Raw genomic sequence first — 19142 nt, forward strand, 5'->3', positions numbered from 1 at the left:
TTGTTTAGCTTGATCTCTTCTATTTGGAATTTTTTTTAGCTTTTGTTGTAGATGTAGACTGAAGTTTCTCTTTTCTCTTGCTCTTAGTATAGTACTCTTGTACTTTGAGCTTAAGGCTCTTTTATTATTAATAATTTAAGAGGTTTGTCTTTGTTTCAAAAAAAGAAAAATTTCTGTATCGTTCTCTTTTGGCCAAAAAATATGGTTTCAGTCCATTTGTAATATCTAATTATATACACTGTTATTCATTTGGAAATATTCATCCTATGCACAAGAAAATATTGACATAAGATTATAAAAAATTGAATTATTATTGCTTATTATTTGGTTTGATTGATGTAAATTTATTTTAGTCTGATTGAAATGCATATTTCATGTTTCTTGTGAAGCTAGGATAAGAAGTATCAGTTTCTATGGAACTGCAAAAACTACTTGAATAAGGTTGGCAGATATATTCCCATTTCTTTTAAGCATGAAATCAAAGTAGGCCGTTGGAAACTGCCTAACTTGTTGAAATTGATAGGCCTCACGTATTATACTTGCTACTGATGGGGATACTCCTGGTCAAGCTTTAGCAGAGGAGATTGCACGCCGTGTTGGGAGGGAAAGGTTTTCTTTTGTCATTTTTCTTACTGCAATCCATTATTTTGCTGGATTAGATGTGGAGTAGTTTGGCTAGTAACAGACATTTTCATTTTCCATCTTTAGATGTTGGAGGGTCAAATGGCCAAAAAAGAATGAGGTCGATCATTTCAAAGATGCGAACGAGGTTGGAATTATTGATCAATTATCGTATTGCTGTACATTTATTTATTTATTTTTAGTTAATAAAATTAACCTTCTCAGGATGTCTATATTTTCTTCCTTATGAGTCATGACAAAGTTAATGTTTATTATATGTAATGCTTTGATGGGAAATGTTGTAGGTATTTCTGCTAAATTTTTTCTTTTGCGTAGACAAAGCTTGCTTTAGGCAACGAATCTAAGAGTGCGTTCGGCACATAGAGTTGAGTTGACAATGATTGATTTTTGGTAATAATTGTCTGTGTTTGAGGTGCAAAGTTGAGTTGAGTTGGTAATAATTGTATTTATGCAAGTGGCTGCTGCCAAAAGCTAGAAAAGTTAAACTTTGTTAATATGACCAGTAAATGATTGTCAATGTTTGCATGGAATGGGATCACCTCTCTTCTAAATTGTGTTTAGGTTTTGATGTACTTGGGCCCTGAGGCCCTGAAGGAAGTTGTTGACAACGCAGAGTTGTATCCTATAAGTGGATTGTTTAACTTCAAAGATTACTTCCACGAGATTGATGCATATTATCACAAAAAATTTGGATTTGAGTTTGGTGTCCCGACTGGATGGAATTCTCTCAATAATTTGTACAATGTAAGTTCAAACTAGCAAACTCATTCTTTGAAAATATTGATTCTTATTTGAGCTACCGAATGCATTGTTATCAGGTAATGAGATATGTTGTATAGAAGTTTTAACAAACAAATGAAAAATACGAAAAAGAAAAAAAAATTGATAGATAAGATTTATCCTGTAAAGGCAAAATAGCTTATCAAAAACAACATCATCTAATATTTATCATCGAAAGAGAATACTATCAACAAGAAAAGATATTGATTTTCAACTCAAGAGTAGCCGTTTGGTTCAAGGTTTTATAAATGCCTGGAAATTTAAGATGTCTGGAAAAAGAATGTCTAGGAATGAAATGTTTGGGAATTAAAGATAACTGCACACAACCATGCATGGGAGTACTATCAATTTTTCCTAGAAATAAGTAATGTAGGGTTTTGGTGTTGCATGATGATATTATCATATTTTGCTTAAATAAATGATATTTTTATTTAAATTGTGTGATAAATTTTAATAATTTTATGCAATAATAAAGTATTAAATTCAACCAAGTTAATTTACACAATTAATTTGCTCTATAGTTATTTTCTAGAAAATTAGTTGTTAATTTATTATTTTAAGTCGATATTCTGAAATAATTTAAATAATATGATTTAATTTTCATTCATAGAAGAAAAAGAACAAGTTGAAAAACATTATAATAATGATAGAAAATAAAAAATAAAGGGGAAAAATAGAATAATAGAAAGTATAAGAATATAAATCTGCTAAGAAAAAATAGAGTAAGATTAAACAAATAAAGAATATAGAAGAAACATGAAAATGACTAAAAATAAGTTGAAATAATAATAGAAAAAGAAGTGAAGAGACAATTAATAAATAAAAAAAAAAAAAAGAAAAAAGAAAAAGAGGAGGAAGGAAAGAAGAAATCTCACACAAACCCATAGGTTTAAAAGTCCTGCACTGATAGGCATATAGGATGCCTGGGACAAACATTTTCCCAGGCAAATAGCTCAGAACCTCTCACCAAACATAGGTTTACAAAACGCATTCACATTCTCACCCAGATATTCCCTAATACCAAACGACCCATGAAAGGAATCCACAAATTTCTGAGGGCATATTACAAAAGCTATAAAAAATTTCATCTGTGCAATATTTAAACTCCATTTTATTCCCGTTTGAACTTGGATTTTCATCTTTGCAACTAGAACAGCTTTTCTTCAAACCTACAAAGCTCTTTGCAGAAATTAGTACTACAGCTAACGTTTCTACTATTTCTAGATCTTGGCTTTTTCCTGGATGAAGTTATTATTTCTCTGGGTAGGGATGATTTTGACTTCTTCGCCATGACTGGAAACTTATTAGCTTATGCAGAATGATTTTGCTGCTAATGGAAGATTATTCCAGTTGCATTTGGACACTTTTTCCGTCAATAGATTTGCATTACTTGAGCAATGAAAAGAGACTGCTGTACTTTGGATATAAATTGACGAGGAAGTGAATGAAAAGTGAATAATAAGGTTACAAAAAAAAAAAAAAAAAAAAAAAAAAAAAAAGAAAGAAAAAAGAAAAAACTGAGACACATTGAAAATAGTATCCAGTAATTTAATGGAACGTTGGTAATTGGATTGTTTTTTGTGTATTGTTACCTATTGTATGATGCAATCCTTTTTATGCTGAAATACGAAAACATACAAAAATTTTATCTGCAAAATATTTTTTAGATTTTATTATTGCTAATGCTTTTATTTAAACAGGTTGTCCCAGGGGAGCTTACCATTGTTACTGGTGTTCCTAATTCAGGCAAAAGTGAGTGGATTGATGCTCTGCTATGCAATCTTAATGCAAGTGTTGGTTGGAAATTTGCTCTCTGCTCTATGGAAAATAAGGTAAGCGGTCCAGGCTTCTGAGCTACCCAATGGTTGACATTTTTCTGTATGGTCCTTATCTTAACCTTTTTGGTTATTCTAAAAGAAGAAAAGATAAGAAAAAATTGTGGGGTATAAGCGTCTAAAGATTCTGCTAATGAGAATTCTGGAAATTTTGCATGATGTGGAAAATCTCAGCATAATACTTGCTGATCTTTTCAGATGGCTTGTAGACTTATAGCTGTTGGTCGCTTTTTAAGATGTTGCTTTTTGGATGTTTCTCTTATGACTTCCATTTCTGTATTTCATTGTAGTACCAAAATTAATTTTGGTCTTGAAACAATTAATATTTTATAACATCTTATGCTTACCAGTACCACTCAAGCAAACAATTTTGTCTAGTTATTTCTGACATGTGGTAGGTTACTTTGCTTTGGTAATGTTTTCTTAGTGTGTGAATTAATGCCTTTAAAATGAAACATTGTTTCTCTTGCTCAAGTTAAATTGATAGGCTGACAAATATAACTTCTCCTTTCTCTTTCCAAAATTCATCATTTGATGTTAGGTTTCATTGGGATAACCTCTGGAAGCCTTAGTTTAGGAAGCATGGTAGGAGAATATAGATGCAGTAAGTTATGAGTTTAGGAAGCATGGTAGGAGAATATAGATGCAGTAAGTTATATGCACATATATATGAAACAGCCTACAGTATGAAAGAACTAAACATAAACTGATAATAGAAGAGAATAAAGGGGAACAAGTCTTGGAAGATGATCTTATAGTTTTAATACTAGGTGATTAGTATAGTGTCACTGTTTCCATGACCAGCTGGAGACCCTTTCTGTGATCCCACATTCCTTTGTACTTTCTCTGTCTGAATGAAATTTGTTTATTTTATGACATAACTTTTGTCACAAACGTAAAAAAGTAATATTTATCACTAATAAATAAGGAAATCAGACAGATGTTATTTCTTAATTTTTTCTTCCTTTTTGTACTCTGTTTTAATTTAAATTTATTTTGATGAATTATGATTAGGTTCGAGAACATGGAAGAAAACTATTGGAGAAACACATGAAGAAGCCTTTCTTTGTTGGACGGTAAGGAGGATTGTAATTTTTATTCTCTCACTACCCTTGATTCGATGACCATCATTTTGAACCCTATGATTTTGAGTTCAAAGTGGTAGAGTACGGAGTACCTTTCTGCTGCAGTCTATTAAGATTCAACACTTTGTTGCTCCAATTAGATAAAAAGGACAAGATAAAAAGAGATTTTGAGCTCAAAGATAAAGCCTCCTACCTGAAATTATATGAACCAGGCCATCTTATTCATGTGCTGAAGATTACAATAAAATGAAGCAGGAATTAAACGAACTAAAATGCATCTCAAGCTTCAATTTCTGCAATTCAAGCATCAAATTCAAGAAACTACCCTTACTTCAATTGAACATTCATTTACACCTGAAAGATTACACAAACTTTCGGGGCTTACCGAAAGACTTAAGTTTTTGAATTTATGATGCCTATTAAATGTATCTTCAGTTTTAAGTCTTTTTGTTTGTTTTTTTATCATGGCTGATTATGGTTGTTACTACTATTGAAATGCCTCATAGAACGTCTAGGGTTTTATTTTGAGGTTATATAAAGCCATGAAATTCATATTGAGAGAAAAGCCCTGGAAATATGTACCGAAAGAGCTTTGAGCTTTCTTTTAGCCCAGAGCTAAGTTTATTTGCAATTTTATGGCTTTTATGTTGCATGTTTAGAATCATTCAAGCTTGACTTGATCGATCTTGGTTGTGGAGTTATTCAAAGATGAAGTGTTGGCGGGAGCTACAAGCTTTGTCTAATCCCTTGTTTGTGATCATCCAAGTATTGTGTAATCTAGCCTATTTTAAGGGTTGATTCCATATATTTTTTTAAGGTTTTTGAGTATTGGATCTAAAAGTATTTTTTCTCAACAAGGTTGTTAAATTCTATTCTCGGGAGTTACTTATCATGAAATATTATTATTACAAATCTATTATGAGTAGATTTAATAGTCAAGAATCCTATTGAAGAGAGCTTCAATCTGGATGTGTCGAGGCCTAGTGGGTAGAAAAGTCTATATTCTTTTTCACACCATACAACAAATAGAAAAGGGGGGGGGGGGGGGGGGGTGGTACAAAGTCCCCTCAATGATAAGAAACCGACTCTAAAAACCTAAAAAGAAAACAGTTTGAAATCGATTGAGCATATATCATAGTTCATACTGATAACTCTATAAGATCTAACTCAAATCCTCATATGCCTATGTAAAAATTAATACTCACAACACATATAGAATTAAGTGTGGCTGAGGCTGCAAAGATTTCACAGTGCAAGTGGCTAATTTCTCACTCATTTTAGCATTCAAAATCTGTCCATTTGGCGAAGTTTCAAATAAACTAGCCCTCAAATTCAAAATACTCCCCAGACCATTTCCTTGAACTAATGACTATAATCAGCACCTCGATCAAGTGGTTGATGAATTGAGCTCTTGTAGTGTGGGTTTCATAGTTTAAACAAGTATTGTTATTATTATTATGTCTGTGTAGGCATGTCTTATAGGCCAAGAAACATGTTATGTTGTATCTGTATTTAGTATCCAGCATGTTATGCTGTTCCTTCAGCCTTCCTTTGGCTGGGGGTTATCTCCATCCTGGTCCCTAGGTTGTTCTTTAACCTTCTCTAACAAAAGTTGTATAGTGATCTTCAATTTATATCCTAATTGGCCTTTGTGGACTCTTATGAGCCATTTGGGGCAAAGATTATCTAAGACTATAATAACCACCTCTTGCTACAATAAATACTATTTAAAAGTCTCCAATTAGCTACACTTAACACTATTTCAAAACTCCTAATTTGCTATAGTTTTTACTATTTGACATTCATAATTTTTTTATTCTTTGCTACAGTGTTTACTATTTCATTATCAAGCTAAAATAGTCTATGCACCAAAAAATAATCTATACCCCAAACACAAACTATTCTAATCAAACTATAATAACTTAGGACTATTATAACTCACTGCTTGCCCAAACACCCCCTTAGTGTCAAGAAAGGACAATCATTGGAAGAAGAAAGACACTGCTCCTCCTTGTTATGTACTAGTGGTACCACAAATATATCTTAAGTGATTAGGTGGGGACAAAATTTGAAGTTGCAGTCTTCCGGTCATGGTTGGGAAGCAGTGCTTAGTATTCTAGGCCAAGCCCCCTTATAGGTTGGAGTATGTAATTGTTTCATGAGAATGTTATAGGTTGGGTTGTTGGAGTGTCGAAGTACATTATTTGCAGTCTTTGCATATAAGTGAGAAGGGCTTGTTGGGGAGATTGTTCAAACCAATCTCTTTTTTAGATTAAAAAGTTCAGTGAAAGCTTTCTTGTATTTGTGTTTTAGTTTGTTTCCGACCTTTGTGAATAATGGCTTGAATAATGTTTTAGAAAAGTATTTTGAAGATAGTCTTCAAATTAACACACAATCTTTTTATCCCCCTCTATTTCTGCAATAATGTCACTTTGTCCCTCTTTGCTATCTCTAGTTATGGTGGCTCTGTTGAACGAATGAGTGTTGAGGAGTTGGAGCAAGGCAAGCAATGGTTAGATGATACATTTTTTCTTTTAAGGTAAATGGAAAAGTCTTTGTATTATCTTGTTGGTTATTTTTAATATTTGTATATTACTACTAGCAGTGCACATCTTAGGTTACAAGTACATGGCAAGTTTGTGTAAAGACTGATCTTAAGTTCGTAAAATAGAAGATATCAGTCATCGAATTTTTATAGTATCTGTTTAACATTCTAGTTCTACATTATTATTTGTTTTAAATACAGTTAGCAATCATTTGTTCTCTGATATGTCAAAGAGTGCAACAAGGCTTGAAGAAAATGTCCTTGGCATGATCAGATCTTGATTTTGTGCTTTACTTGTAATTTTCTCAGGAACTTTTTTATAACATTCGATGCAATTCCACCCCAAAGTAATGTCGTGTACTAAATAGTAAATACTGATTTTCTGTTGATATGCTTAAAATTTCATTCAATATTTGCTTGATGGGAAAACTTTCTTCAATGCAAAAGTGACTTAGATTAGGACAAGGAGGAAAGTTGATATTATAAAGGTTCAAACAAAGCTCTCTGATGACGGTTGTACCTTCTTGCATGTTATCAACTCTCTAAATGACCAAGTGCACTACAAATGGACGTTTTTACTAAACTGATTTTTATGCCATTTTAATCATAATAATTTTGTTTTGTTTTGTTTCCTTCTTTCATCTTTACCTCTTATAAAGAGGAAAGTTGATATTATAAAGTGTCATTTCTCTTTTTAACCTGACTAGGTCTGAAAAGGATTCCCTCCCAAGTATTAGTTGGGTCTTGGATCTTGCAAAAGCAGCAGTTTTAAGGCATGGAGTTTCTGGATTGGTAATTGATCCTTATAATGAGCTTGACCATCAACGGCTTCCAAATCAGTGAGTTTTATCATTATGTTAGTTCTTTGAAGATGGAGTAACCCATGATATCTCCTGTAGTTTTCAACCACTGACTGATGGCTATGGTTTCTTTGGTCGCAATGATAATTTTTTTTTCCTGTTATTTATTTGTTCATTTTTGGGTTGTTATGATCCCTTGTATTCCCGAAAAGATTTTGCATCCATTTATTCCCTTGGTAGAGTGTTTTGTCTCGGATCTAATGAGAAAAAACCTTGCTGATAATTTAACTTTGTAAGCTCTGAAGGAGCAGTTCCAATATATGTCATTAACTTTCATAGTTCACTAATTGGCATCGAATTAAATAACTCTATTACACAGTGAAATCCTATCCAAATTTTTAATAGCTTCACCACCCCTAGAGAAATTCATATTTCAAGTCCTTGTGAAGTCCAAAAGTCCCAAAAGAATCAACATTCTAACATAGATTATGCTATTCAGATCCCTAAACTGCTCAACCACTTTTTAAGCAAAGGTAAAAGACCTTTCCTTTTCTCCTTCAGTCTGTCCACTTTGCTGTGCTTCCGCAGAGGATCTTCAACACTTATTCTTCGAATGCTCATTCTCTAGAAATTGTTGTTGGAAGCTATTCTCTTATTTCAACCTTAAATGGGCTTCCGAATCAACCTTCAGAGCTAATGTATATCAGGTAATTGGCAGTCCAAATTTATCATCTAAACCGTAAATTCTTTGGTCAAATGTGGTCAAAGCCATCCTCTCATAATTATGGTTCGAGTGAAATCAAAGAGTTTTTCATGACAAATCTATTGGCTGGTCGGATCGATTTGCCTCTGCTCGTTTGTTAGCCTTCTCATGGTGCTCTTCCTCAATTGTTTGCCAATTACACCATCCATGACATCTTTCTTAATTCGAACGTGTTTATTTCCCCTGTTTAATATCTTTATATTTTAATACCTTAATTAGATTGTAGCTTCTTGTACTGTTTTCCAGGTGTTCAAAAATGGAACTTTGTATCATTAGAACTCTCTTGTATCCAATATTGAGCATTGTCTCGACTACCATATAAATAGATTTCTTTCCTTTTCAAAAAAGAAAAAGAAAGAAAATTGAAGAGCATTCCAAACATAAACGTGACCTGTGAATTGTTTGAATCATATAGGCAGATTGAGTTCTTGACATGACATGTTTTATTAATCAACTCCATATAGCGTGTACTTCTTATTGTTTGGCAGTCTTGTTTGAAACTCTTCAGCTCCACGACTTGCTTATTTTTCCTATGCTCTTAGATAGGATAGTCAAATTTCCGGGTGTCTTCCAAAATCCAAGCATTATTTGTGTTATATCTGTTATATATATCAACTTTGTAGGTTCAAAAAATTCATTTATTTTTTTTCCTGGCTGGCTTGCAGAAAGTTATAAACTATGAGATTTGACCTTTGCTTTTCACCTTTTGTTTTTATTGTACAGTTAACTAGAAGTTCGAAGTTTTTTTGTGACAGAACTGAAACAGAGTATGTGAGCCAGATGCTTACTAAGGTCAAACGGTTTGCTCATCATCATGGTTGCCATGTTTGGTTTGTTGCACATCCTAGGCAGGTTAGTTTTCGAACTGTTATTTTTCCTTTTTGTTTGATAAAATACATTATCAAGGAAGAAAAGAAATACAAGGAGATACAAAAGAAAAAAAAAGGCTCACAGAAGGGAGCACTGTAAAGAAAGGTTTTCAAATCAGGCGAATTATAATCAAACGAATAAACAAGGGGTTTTGACAATTTGCCATGAATGCCCAAGGAGAATCATTAAAACTTACCAAGGATGGTTACTTCCTGTAAAAGCTTGTCTAAGGTGTTAATTTTTCCAAGAATAGCGTTCTAAATAAAAAAGCTTCCTAGGAAGAGAATGGTCCACAAAAAAAAGGTCAGTAGAACTTCACCTGTGGGGCCTTTTCTGTTGAATCCTTTGTCAGAAGGCGAAGGAAGATCTTAATCATCTCTTTTGGGATTGCCGGTTTGTGAGAACGGTGTGGAATCTTTTCTTGCAGAAGTTCGACGTTAGCTTCGTTTGGCAAAGAGATGTTTGTGCGATAATCGATGAGTTTCTCCTCCATTTGCCTTTTCAGAGAAAGGCCGCTTCTTGTTGTTTGCTGGGGTGCGTTTGGTGGTTTGAGATATGTGGGGGGGGGGGGGGGGGGGGGGGGGGAAGGGAACCCTTTGATGGTTTGGCCGGTTTGGCCTTTAGTGATATTTTATGTATCTCTTTGGGCTTCAGTCTCAAAGCTTTTTTGTAATTGTATCTTAGGAAGCATTTCCCTTAGTTGGACCCCTAACATTTTTTTCTCAATAAAAGTAGTTGTTTCCGTTAAAAATAGTGAGCTTGTGTGTTGAAAGCTCAAGAAAAGTTTTGTAATTTGTGTTACCCTAATTATTCTTTTCTTTTTTAATTAGGCTCTTGTTACGTATTAGTTCTCTCTCTTGTACGTTTTTGTTCAATAAGAAATTCTCTACTATGGTTTTTCTCCTTATACTAGAGTTTCCAGGTAAACTTATGTGTTCGTTCTTTATTGTTATTTTCAATATGGTATTTAAGCAGGATATGAAACTCTAGACAAAACCACTTTTGATGGAACCTGAACAGAGGAGACTGTTGGGACTGTCGTTGACATTCGCACCGTCGCCATGGAGTAGCTTTTCCACCACCTTCAAACCATGCCGATTGGTGCAACCTCTCAGTCGCACTCAACCAGCCGCAATCTTTCGTCCACCCGCCGCTGATCTATCCTAACCAACCGCAGCTACACCCAAGTCGACCTCAGTTGCCGTCTGTTGCCTAGCCACTAGTCCTTGTCCAGCTGCTAACCCTAGACCTCTTTACTATATTGTCGTAAACCCTAGACCATCTCGCCGCAAATCTAACACTGTCCAACCGCCAACTTTGTCGCAAACCATAATTCCATCCAACTCTGCCACTAACCAAATCCTACACCACTACCCCACCAGACACTATACCTCACTGGAAACTCTTTCCAATTATCACCTTGGTGTTGGTAATCCTCATATCCAATCAACTTTTGAGGTTGGTGAATCTTTAGCTTAGTCCAAACCTTACGTGCAAAATTTTTCTCAAGGTACCATCCAATAACAACTAGACATACTTTAATAGCTAGTTAAGGCAATGTTAGAGGCTCATACTAATATTCCCTCTCGCAATCTTTATCCAACCATACGAATGTATTCCACGAATCTGGTACCTTTGCTCCCTACCTTACGTGTCTAGTTCTGTGGCATAGACTATAGAAGTCATTATAGGGGAGAAACTGAATTGCCACAATCCGTAAAATGATTCTTGAGGAGATCCCTGGGAACGGTACACCAGAATGCCTCTTGCCACTACACACAGTGAAAATTGGCCAAACAAGGGACTTTAGATGTAACATCCTATTTTAACAAACTTTCTCTAATTTGGTAGGAAGTGGATTTTTGTAGAGAAATTGTCTGAATTGTCCCGGTGATGGTGTATAGTACTCTAGAATTGAAGATGTTGATAGAATATATGACTTCCTTGGTGGCCTCAATTTGAAGTACGATATAGTCCATGGGCATATACTGGGCTTGGGCTAGAGACCTATTCCTTCTTTGATGAAGGTTTGTTCTGAAATCTGACTTGAGGAGGACCGTACAAGCGCTAAGAATATCTTAACCACCTTTGCATTTATTCCACTGCCTTCAGTTCGAGGCCCTCTACTGATGACAGCGAGAAACACAACGAAAAATCTCTCCGACTTTGAGCATTGCAAGAAACAGCAGCACACAAATTACATGATCGTCCCCTAGGAGGTAAGAAACGTCCTCCGAACGACAAACAAAATTCAGGGCGAGCTTATGTGAGTAAGTCTGCTGGAACTTTTCAACCATTTGGTTACATTAGAAACCAAAGCGATCCTAGTCCTACCACACTAGGAGCTATTGCCCTATCCGATATTCCTTAGTCCCTCAAGACCCTTGGATTTTGGATTCAGGTGCTACAAATCATCTGATAAGTTTCTCAGAGAATTTTGTTTCCAATTTTTCGTGTCGGTAACGAAACATTTAAAATTGCAAATGGCTCCTTGGCCTTAATGTTGCGAAGGGGCAAATCTTTCCTTTTGAAGGCTACCCTTACGTAATGTGCTGCATGTGCCCAAAATTTCTTATAATTTGCTATCTATAAATAAGATTACCTATGAGCTACATTGCAAAGCAACTTTCGTACCTAGTTCTTTTTCTTTTCAGGACTTTAGCTTGGGGAGGATGATTGGCACTGTCTGGCAGAGTAGGGGACTCTACATCCTTGATGATGATGCTTCCTCTAGTAGCACCTCTAGCACTAGTGTTTTACCTTTGTACTTTAGTATTTCTGAGAAAGACCGTATGTTGTGACATTTTTGTTTGGGCCACCCAAATTTTTAATATATGAAACATTTATTTCCTCGTCTTTTCTCTATTGTTGATGTTTCTACCTTATATGTGATGTGTGTATTTGGGCTAAACAACATCGAGTCTCTTTTCCTTCACAGTCATACAAACCAATCCAACCTTTCACTTTTATCCACAGTGACGTTTGGGGGAGTGGTCCAAGGTTACAACTGCTTCTGGGAAATAGTGATTTTTGACCTTCATTGATGATTATACTTGTTTTACCTGGGTCTTTCTCATCTTTGACAAATTCGAGGTCTCATCCATATTTCGAGACTTTTATCACACCGTAGAAATGCAGTTCAATGCAAAATTGATATTCTACGGAGTGACAATTGTCGTTAGTTTCAAAACCATTCTCTCAATGAGTTTCTAGCCTCCAAAGCGATTGTTCACCAAAGTTTTTGTGCTTACACCCCCCAGAAAAATGGGGTTGCGGAGAGAAAAAACCGTCACCTTATGGAGTTTGCTTCCTTATGTTATCTACTTCCTTTCCCTCTTATCTGTGGGGCGAGGATGTTCTTGCTGTAGCTCATCTAATCAATCGGATGCCCTCTCGAGGCCTGCACATCTAGACTCCTTTAGAATGTCTCAAGGAGTTTTATCCCTCTACCCGTCTCATTCTTGATGTTTCCCTTCAGGTTTTTGGGTGCACGACCCATGTTCATAGCTATAACCCTAACCAGACCAAGTTCACCTTTTGGGCTCTGGCGTGTGTGTTTGTTGGGTATCCTCTTCATCAACGGGGCTATAAATGTTTCCATCATATTTTTCGTAAGTACTTTATCTCCATGGATGTCACCTTCCACGACAATCGTCTTTTCTTTCTCGTTAGCCTGCTTTAGGGGGAGTGTGTGAGTGAAAAGCCTAACTGTGTGGTTTCCTTAGAGTCTATCGTCCTACTCTTGTAACCTTACCCTTACTTGATCATGATCCTCATAACTCGGTCTTACCTACCAACCAAGTTCCCTGGATAACCTACTATAGGAGAAATCTCATAGAGGAAGTTGTCCCCTACTGTTCAGCCGACTCCAATCCAAGATTCTGAACCACTACGAGATCAAGGTATGACTAATTCTATTGATCCATATGTTGACAGTAAAATGTGTGAAAGTGACAGGTCCGATATAGTTCTTGAAGACATGAGTGAAAAGGGCAATGTTGATGAGATTGACGTCACGACAGAAATGGCAGGTGGTGAGGCTAAACAGGATCATTCACGTAACCTTGATGAGTATGATTCGTCTCTTGACATACCTATTTTGCTAAAGGAAGGTACTAGGTTCTGCATGAAGCACACCATGTGTAACTATGCTCTTACGAGAATTTATCACCCTAGTTCAAAGCTTTTACAACCAGTCTTTACTCCACCACGATACCTAAGAATATTCATATTGCATAAGAATGCCCTAAGTGGAAAACTGCAGTCATAGGAGAGATGAGAGCCCTTGAAAATAACAAAACTTGGAAGTTCTGAGCCCTTCCTAAGGGGCATAAAGCTGTTGGATGTAAATGGGTGTTTACTCTCGAATACGAAGCAGATGGAACTATAGATAGAAATAAGGCCAAGTTAATTGCAAAAGGGTTCACTTAGACTTATGAGGTTGACCACTCTGAGACTTTTTCTCCTATTGCGAAGTTAAACGCCATTGGGGTCTTGCTGTCTGTTGCCATGAATAAAGATTGGCCCCTATATCAACTAGATGTTAAGAACAGTTCTTGAATGGAGACTTAGAAGAGGAAGTATATGAGCCCTCCTCCAGACTTTGAAGCCCAGTTTGACCATCAAGTTTGCAAGCTTCAGAAATCCATGTATGGGTTGAGGCAATCACCGAGAGCTTGGTTTGGCAAATTTACCACCTTTGTCAAGTCCTAAAGATATAGTCACGGGCACTCTGATCACACTCAGTTCACCAAAATCTTCAAGGTTGGGAAAATTGTTGTGTTGATTGTCTACATTGATAACATTTTGTTATATGGGGATGACACCGTTGAGATCAAACCAACTTAAAAATAAGATGGGGGATGAATTTGAGATTAAAGACTTGGGGAATCTAAAATACTTCCTTAGGATGGAGGTAGCCAGATCTAAAGAAGGTATATCTCAGAGAAAGTACACCTTTGATTTGTTGACTAAAACAGGTATGATAGGATGTCGACTTGCTGACTCGCCTATCGAGTTCAATGTTAAACTGGGAAATTTAGTTGATAAAGTTCTAATTGAGAGAAAAATATTAGCGCCTAGTGGGGAAGTTGATCTACTTATCTTGCACTGAACCTAACATCTCTTATGTTATGGGTGGTTGGTCAGCCCATGGAGGCTCTTTACGAGGAACACATGGAGGCAGTTAACAGGATTATGAGGTATTTGAAAACTACTTTTGGTAAAGGGTTAATGTTCAGGAAGATTGACAGAAGGTATATTGAGGCTTGTACTGATGTTGATTAGGTAGGGTTTGTTGTTGATAGAAAATCCACCTCTAGGTACTGTACTTTTGTGTGGGGCAATCTCATTACTTAGAGGAGTAAGAAGCAAAAGGTTGTAGTCATAAGCACTGCTGAAGCTAAGTACATGGCTATGAGTTTGTGGATATGTGTGGAATTCTAACTCCAAAAGGTTACCAAGGATAGATTTTAATTTGTATACCCTAATTATTCTTTCTTTTTTTTTAACTAGGCTCTTGTTGCCTTAAGTTCCCTCTCTTGTACCTTTTTGTTCAATAAGAAAGTAATAAGAAGTTACCGTGGTTTTTCTCCCTCTATTAGGGTTTTCATGTAAACTTGTGTATTCATTCTTTATCTTCATTTTCAATAGTTTCAATAAGAATAAAAAGAGGAAGCAAGATTTACAACTAGAGAAACCCTCAGGAGGACTAAGATTTCACAATTGAAACTTCTTCCCCCTCCCCCACCACAAGATGGATGAAAGGAGGCCTATAATCCCCGTTGAACATTGGGTTGGGGAAGTTGGAAACCCGAACGAAGAAGAGAATGATGTCCTTGACGAATCAAGGCATCAACAACACAACGATTTTGCATGGCAGATAAATGATAAAAATTAGGAAACAGTCTCCCACTCATTTATCCTCCCCAAGAAGAGTACCCTTCCTACTATCCACCACGCACTGGATTATCAGAAAAAGAAGGGACCTCATTACAAATTTCCTTCCACGGGCTTTATGAATGTGCCTTTGACCTCACTCAAAATCTAATTGAAAGGACACGAACCGTACTTTCTCAAGATAATCCTAAACAACAGGTAAAGATACTCAATGGAAAATGATAACCATTTTGCCAACATTCTTTGTTTCTAGCTCAAGAAAGGGGTTAGTACGCTAGAAGCATTGACTTGTACAAGGCAACAGAAGAAGATTCCTTGATTTAAGGGAAATTCCCAGCAAGAATGCCAATTAGTCCTATAAATGTAAGATAAGCTCTTAAATTTTCTTTCCAAACTCAACTACGATTATTAATAGATCTTAACCAAAATCAAATCCAATTATTTGGTTCTACAATGATTGACAAATATTAACTTGAGAAAAAAAAAATTGGGAACTCAAATATCTTTGCCACCCAAAGTGGAAACCAATGCTGGTCTTTGTTTTACTTTTTTTCTTGAATTCTCATGTTGCATATTCTTGACATCTGTCACATTGATGTCAGTCTTTCTCGTATCTCTCTTGTTTCTTTTTCTTTTTTTTTTTGTTTTGTTTTGTTTTTGTTTTTTTTTTTTTTTTTGTTTTGTTTTGTTTCTGGCTTCTCATCCTTTCTCAATTTTTCTTGCTGTATACAGTTGCAGAACTGGTCTGGAAGTCCACCTAATATGTATGATATAAGTGGAAGTGCGCACTTCATAAACAAATGTGATAATGGAATTGTTATTCATCGTAATAGGGATCCTGAAAATGGTCCTATTGATCTCGTACAGGTAGTACAATTGTGGATATATTATAAAAACTATATGTTTCTTTGATTTCTGCGTACATTAGTTTCTTTGTATCCTTGCTACTTGTAGGTATGTGTACGAAAAGTGAGAAATAAGGTTGCAGGAACAATTGGGGAAGCTTATTTGGAATATAATAGGTATGTGAAGATCTTTTTCCAAAGTTTTTCAGGAATTCACATCTTGTATCTCACTTCTTGTGGTGATGATTGTTGTATATGCTTTCTTGAAATTAAGGATGTTGAACAATTAACATCATATATTCCTTATGATAAAAGTTTTATGGAGAAAACATTAGGTAGCAACATTTTCCGAGTCTTTTGAACAATGTATTTGATAGCAAACCGTTTCTTTTATTTTTGAGAACTACCATACAAACTGGTTACTCATTGTGGTTTTGCACACGGTGTACTATGGAGTTTGGCCAATTTCTTATTGAAGGATGGATTTGCCAAGGACTTCATACTGATACACATGGCACACTGAAATCAACAAACATAAAATCATTTAGAAAAAGTACCCCACTGTAGCCCTCTCTCCTCGTTGGTGCATTATGTGCAAGATGTCAAGAAATGGGTACAGTTTTTTCTCACATTCCCTTTGGTGACAGTTATTGGTCCAGTCTGAAATGGATCAAAAGGAATAACTCACCTGATAGAACACAGATATAATGTCTATGCTTTATTGATATCTCCAACAGAAATTACAATATAAAAGATAATGAATCACGACTATAGGACAATCAACAAACAAATAACTTCTACTATTCAGAATACTAAGAACAAGCAAATCAGAATAACAAGATCAAAACACAGAACAATAAAACCTGGCCTTCTGCTTCTCCTCTCTCTCAAGGAGTAATGCAAGAAATTGTTTGATGAGATATGTTGCACATACCAAAACAGTTTCTTTACCAGAATCTGAGGGGTCTTTGCCTTGAGTAATTTTGCCAAAAAGATTATGGTGCTCTTGTTGGAAGTGCATCCTTTCTGTTAGTTTTAGAGATTCTTTGTGGACAGGGGTTGCTGCTAATAGTATTCTGTTAGTCCTTAAGAGTTGGATAGTCGAGTTTACAACTTGCACCAGTCAAATGCCTTAGATTTCAATCTTCGAAACTAGTCTTCCTTCTAAGATTGATTGTTGTGTTTTAGAGTTAGGACTTTGAGACAACTTGTGGACAAAAGCCACCCCTTATGCCATCAACAGAACATGGGATTTCTTATATAACTCTGAATGATTCATGTAGTCGCTGGTCAGAATGTTATGAGGGATTAACAGGGAATATCCCTCTAATCTTTGGGAATGCAACTGGATCCCCTTTTTTTTATTGAATTATTGAGTTTGGATGCAACCTTAGCCAGATCATTTGCTGCAAGGGTTGATTGACTTGAGTGTTGATCCCTCGATAGTTGAAATAACTGACAGTGATGGCATCTGGAGGTTTTCAGCTACCCAGTAGTTTCTTTTAATACGTATCCGTGTGGTTTCTGTTTGCAGAAACCCAACCTTGATGGTGTTCAAAGAACGAAACATAAATTCTTTTTAAATCTACCTAGATGTTTGGTTTGAGAGAAGGGGGGAAAGCACAGACCACTTTTGCTTTCATTATTAGCCCAATGATTGCGAGGTAAATGATTGACAATCATTACCTGTGGCTCTCTTGTACAATTCTCGTGTTTTCTGGAGTGTGTGATGTATTTAACCACAAGAGGATTCTTCACTTATTATGCTTAAATTCCAATTGCTATAATGTTCTAAAAATGCTTTGTTAAATGTTCAAGTTCATGTCATCGAGTAGCCAAATTGCAATACGCTCCCTCTATTCTCTCTTTATCAGCATGTCACTTTATCAATGTACTTTTATTTGAAACCCTTTGTTCCCTGTATATCTGCTATTGAAAGATGGACAATGGCTGTGTCAATGTGCTCATCAGGGTAACTGGAGAATTCTCGGATGCTGCTGGAGATATGAAACTTAAGAAGTCATCATGTTGAGAGGAGGTATGATGTTGATAGCCTTCACAAGTATTTTTTAAGGTCATTCATCCACTGCAATACTGTGAATTGTCGATCAATGCCAACCGTTGATTCGTACGTACAATTCACATTTATTAGCAATGTCGTCTTGTTTTGGGTGATTTATAGGATGCAAGAAGAAATTATTAAGTTGATGGTTGTGTGGTGTTATATTAGGAAATTTTGACACAACTTTGCTGAAATAATAGGTCGCACTAGAATACTATCTTTCCTCCATTCAATGTAAGTTTCTGTTCTAAAGTTGTATAAAGCGATTTGAGATCTTAAAGCAAAATGATCAGGAAATTTTTGTTCGAAATGAATGGAGGACTAAAACAAACAAGAGTTATCTTGATAATTTATCAAATTATTTTGATATGAAATGAATATTGGAGAAACATGTGGGGTTTGAATGTGGAATAAATTGGGTTGATGAGAAGAAACATAAAAGACAATGTTGTGATTCCAGCTCATCATCCAAATCAAAACAATTTTGACTATGAATTCATTGTCTGCTCTCCACTTCATTATTGATGCTTTGCCATATGATTTCCTTTTTTAAATTCAACTTTATTCTCTTCCATCTTTTTATTTTTAAATAATAATATTATTTTAACAATTATGTGTTGGAAGCATCAAATATAAGTTTTTAACGTTAAACTCAATATTGTCCCCTAATTGTGAATACCTAATTTGTTAAAGGTTTTCTTGCAGCGTTCCATGATACCTTTTCTTTTCAAATATAGTAATAGATAAAAATATTTATAAAATATAACAAAGTTTCAAATCTGTCAAATGATAGATATTGATAGATTGTCTATTAATAACATAAAGATATTGATAACAATATAACACTAATAAATATCGATAACTTAACAAAAGTTCTCTTACCTCAATAATTTTTTGAGTTTTTTAATTATAGAAAATTTGACAAATTATTTACTTTCCATAATGCAAAACAACTAAAAGACAATTCATTGTATTTGATTTTTTTTATAAAGTGTAAGTATTTTGTCAAATGTTATA

At 35.3% G+C, this 19142-nt stretch overlaps 1 protein-coding gene across 5 annotated transcripts in view; it reads left to right on the forward strand.

The window, feature by feature from the left end:
• LOC103488704 (twinkle homolog protein, chloroplastic/mitochondrial) overlaps positions 1 to 18514 on the forward strand; it is a 48239-nt gene extending 29725 nt beyond the window's left edge. For 2 of the 5 annotated variants that reach the window (XM_008447559.3, XM_051079938.1), the window contains exons 10-21: positions 394 to 441; positions 524 to 609; positions 709 to 769; positions 1204 to 1386; positions 3123 to 3254; positions 4272 to 4333; positions 6798 to 6881; positions 7595 to 7726; positions 9206 to 9302; positions 15951 to 16085; positions 16173 to 16240; positions 18035 to 18514. In XM_008447559.3, the coding sequence (XP_008445781.1) occupies positions 394 to 441; positions 524 to 609; positions 709 to 769; positions 1204 to 1386; positions 3123 to 3254; positions 4272 to 4333; positions 6798 to 6881; positions 7595 to 7726; positions 9206 to 9302; positions 15951 to 16085; positions 16173 to 16240; positions 18035 to 18095 (1149 nt within the window). In that variant the 3' untranslated portion in view covers positions 18096 to 18514. The other 3 variants (XR_007815834.1, XM_051079936.1, XM_051079937.1) reach the window with 3 other exon arrangements.
• The last annotated feature ends 628 nt before the right edge of the window (positions 18515 to 19142 follow it).

The sequence above is a fragment of the Cucumis melo genome, chromosome 12 (assembly GCF_025177605.1).
Source record: "Cucumis melo cultivar AY chromosome 12, USDA_Cmelo_AY_1.0, whole genome shotgun sequence".
Taxonomy (NCBI): Eukaryota; Viridiplantae; Streptophyta; class Magnoliopsida; order Cucurbitales; family Cucurbitaceae; genus Cucumis; species Cucumis melo.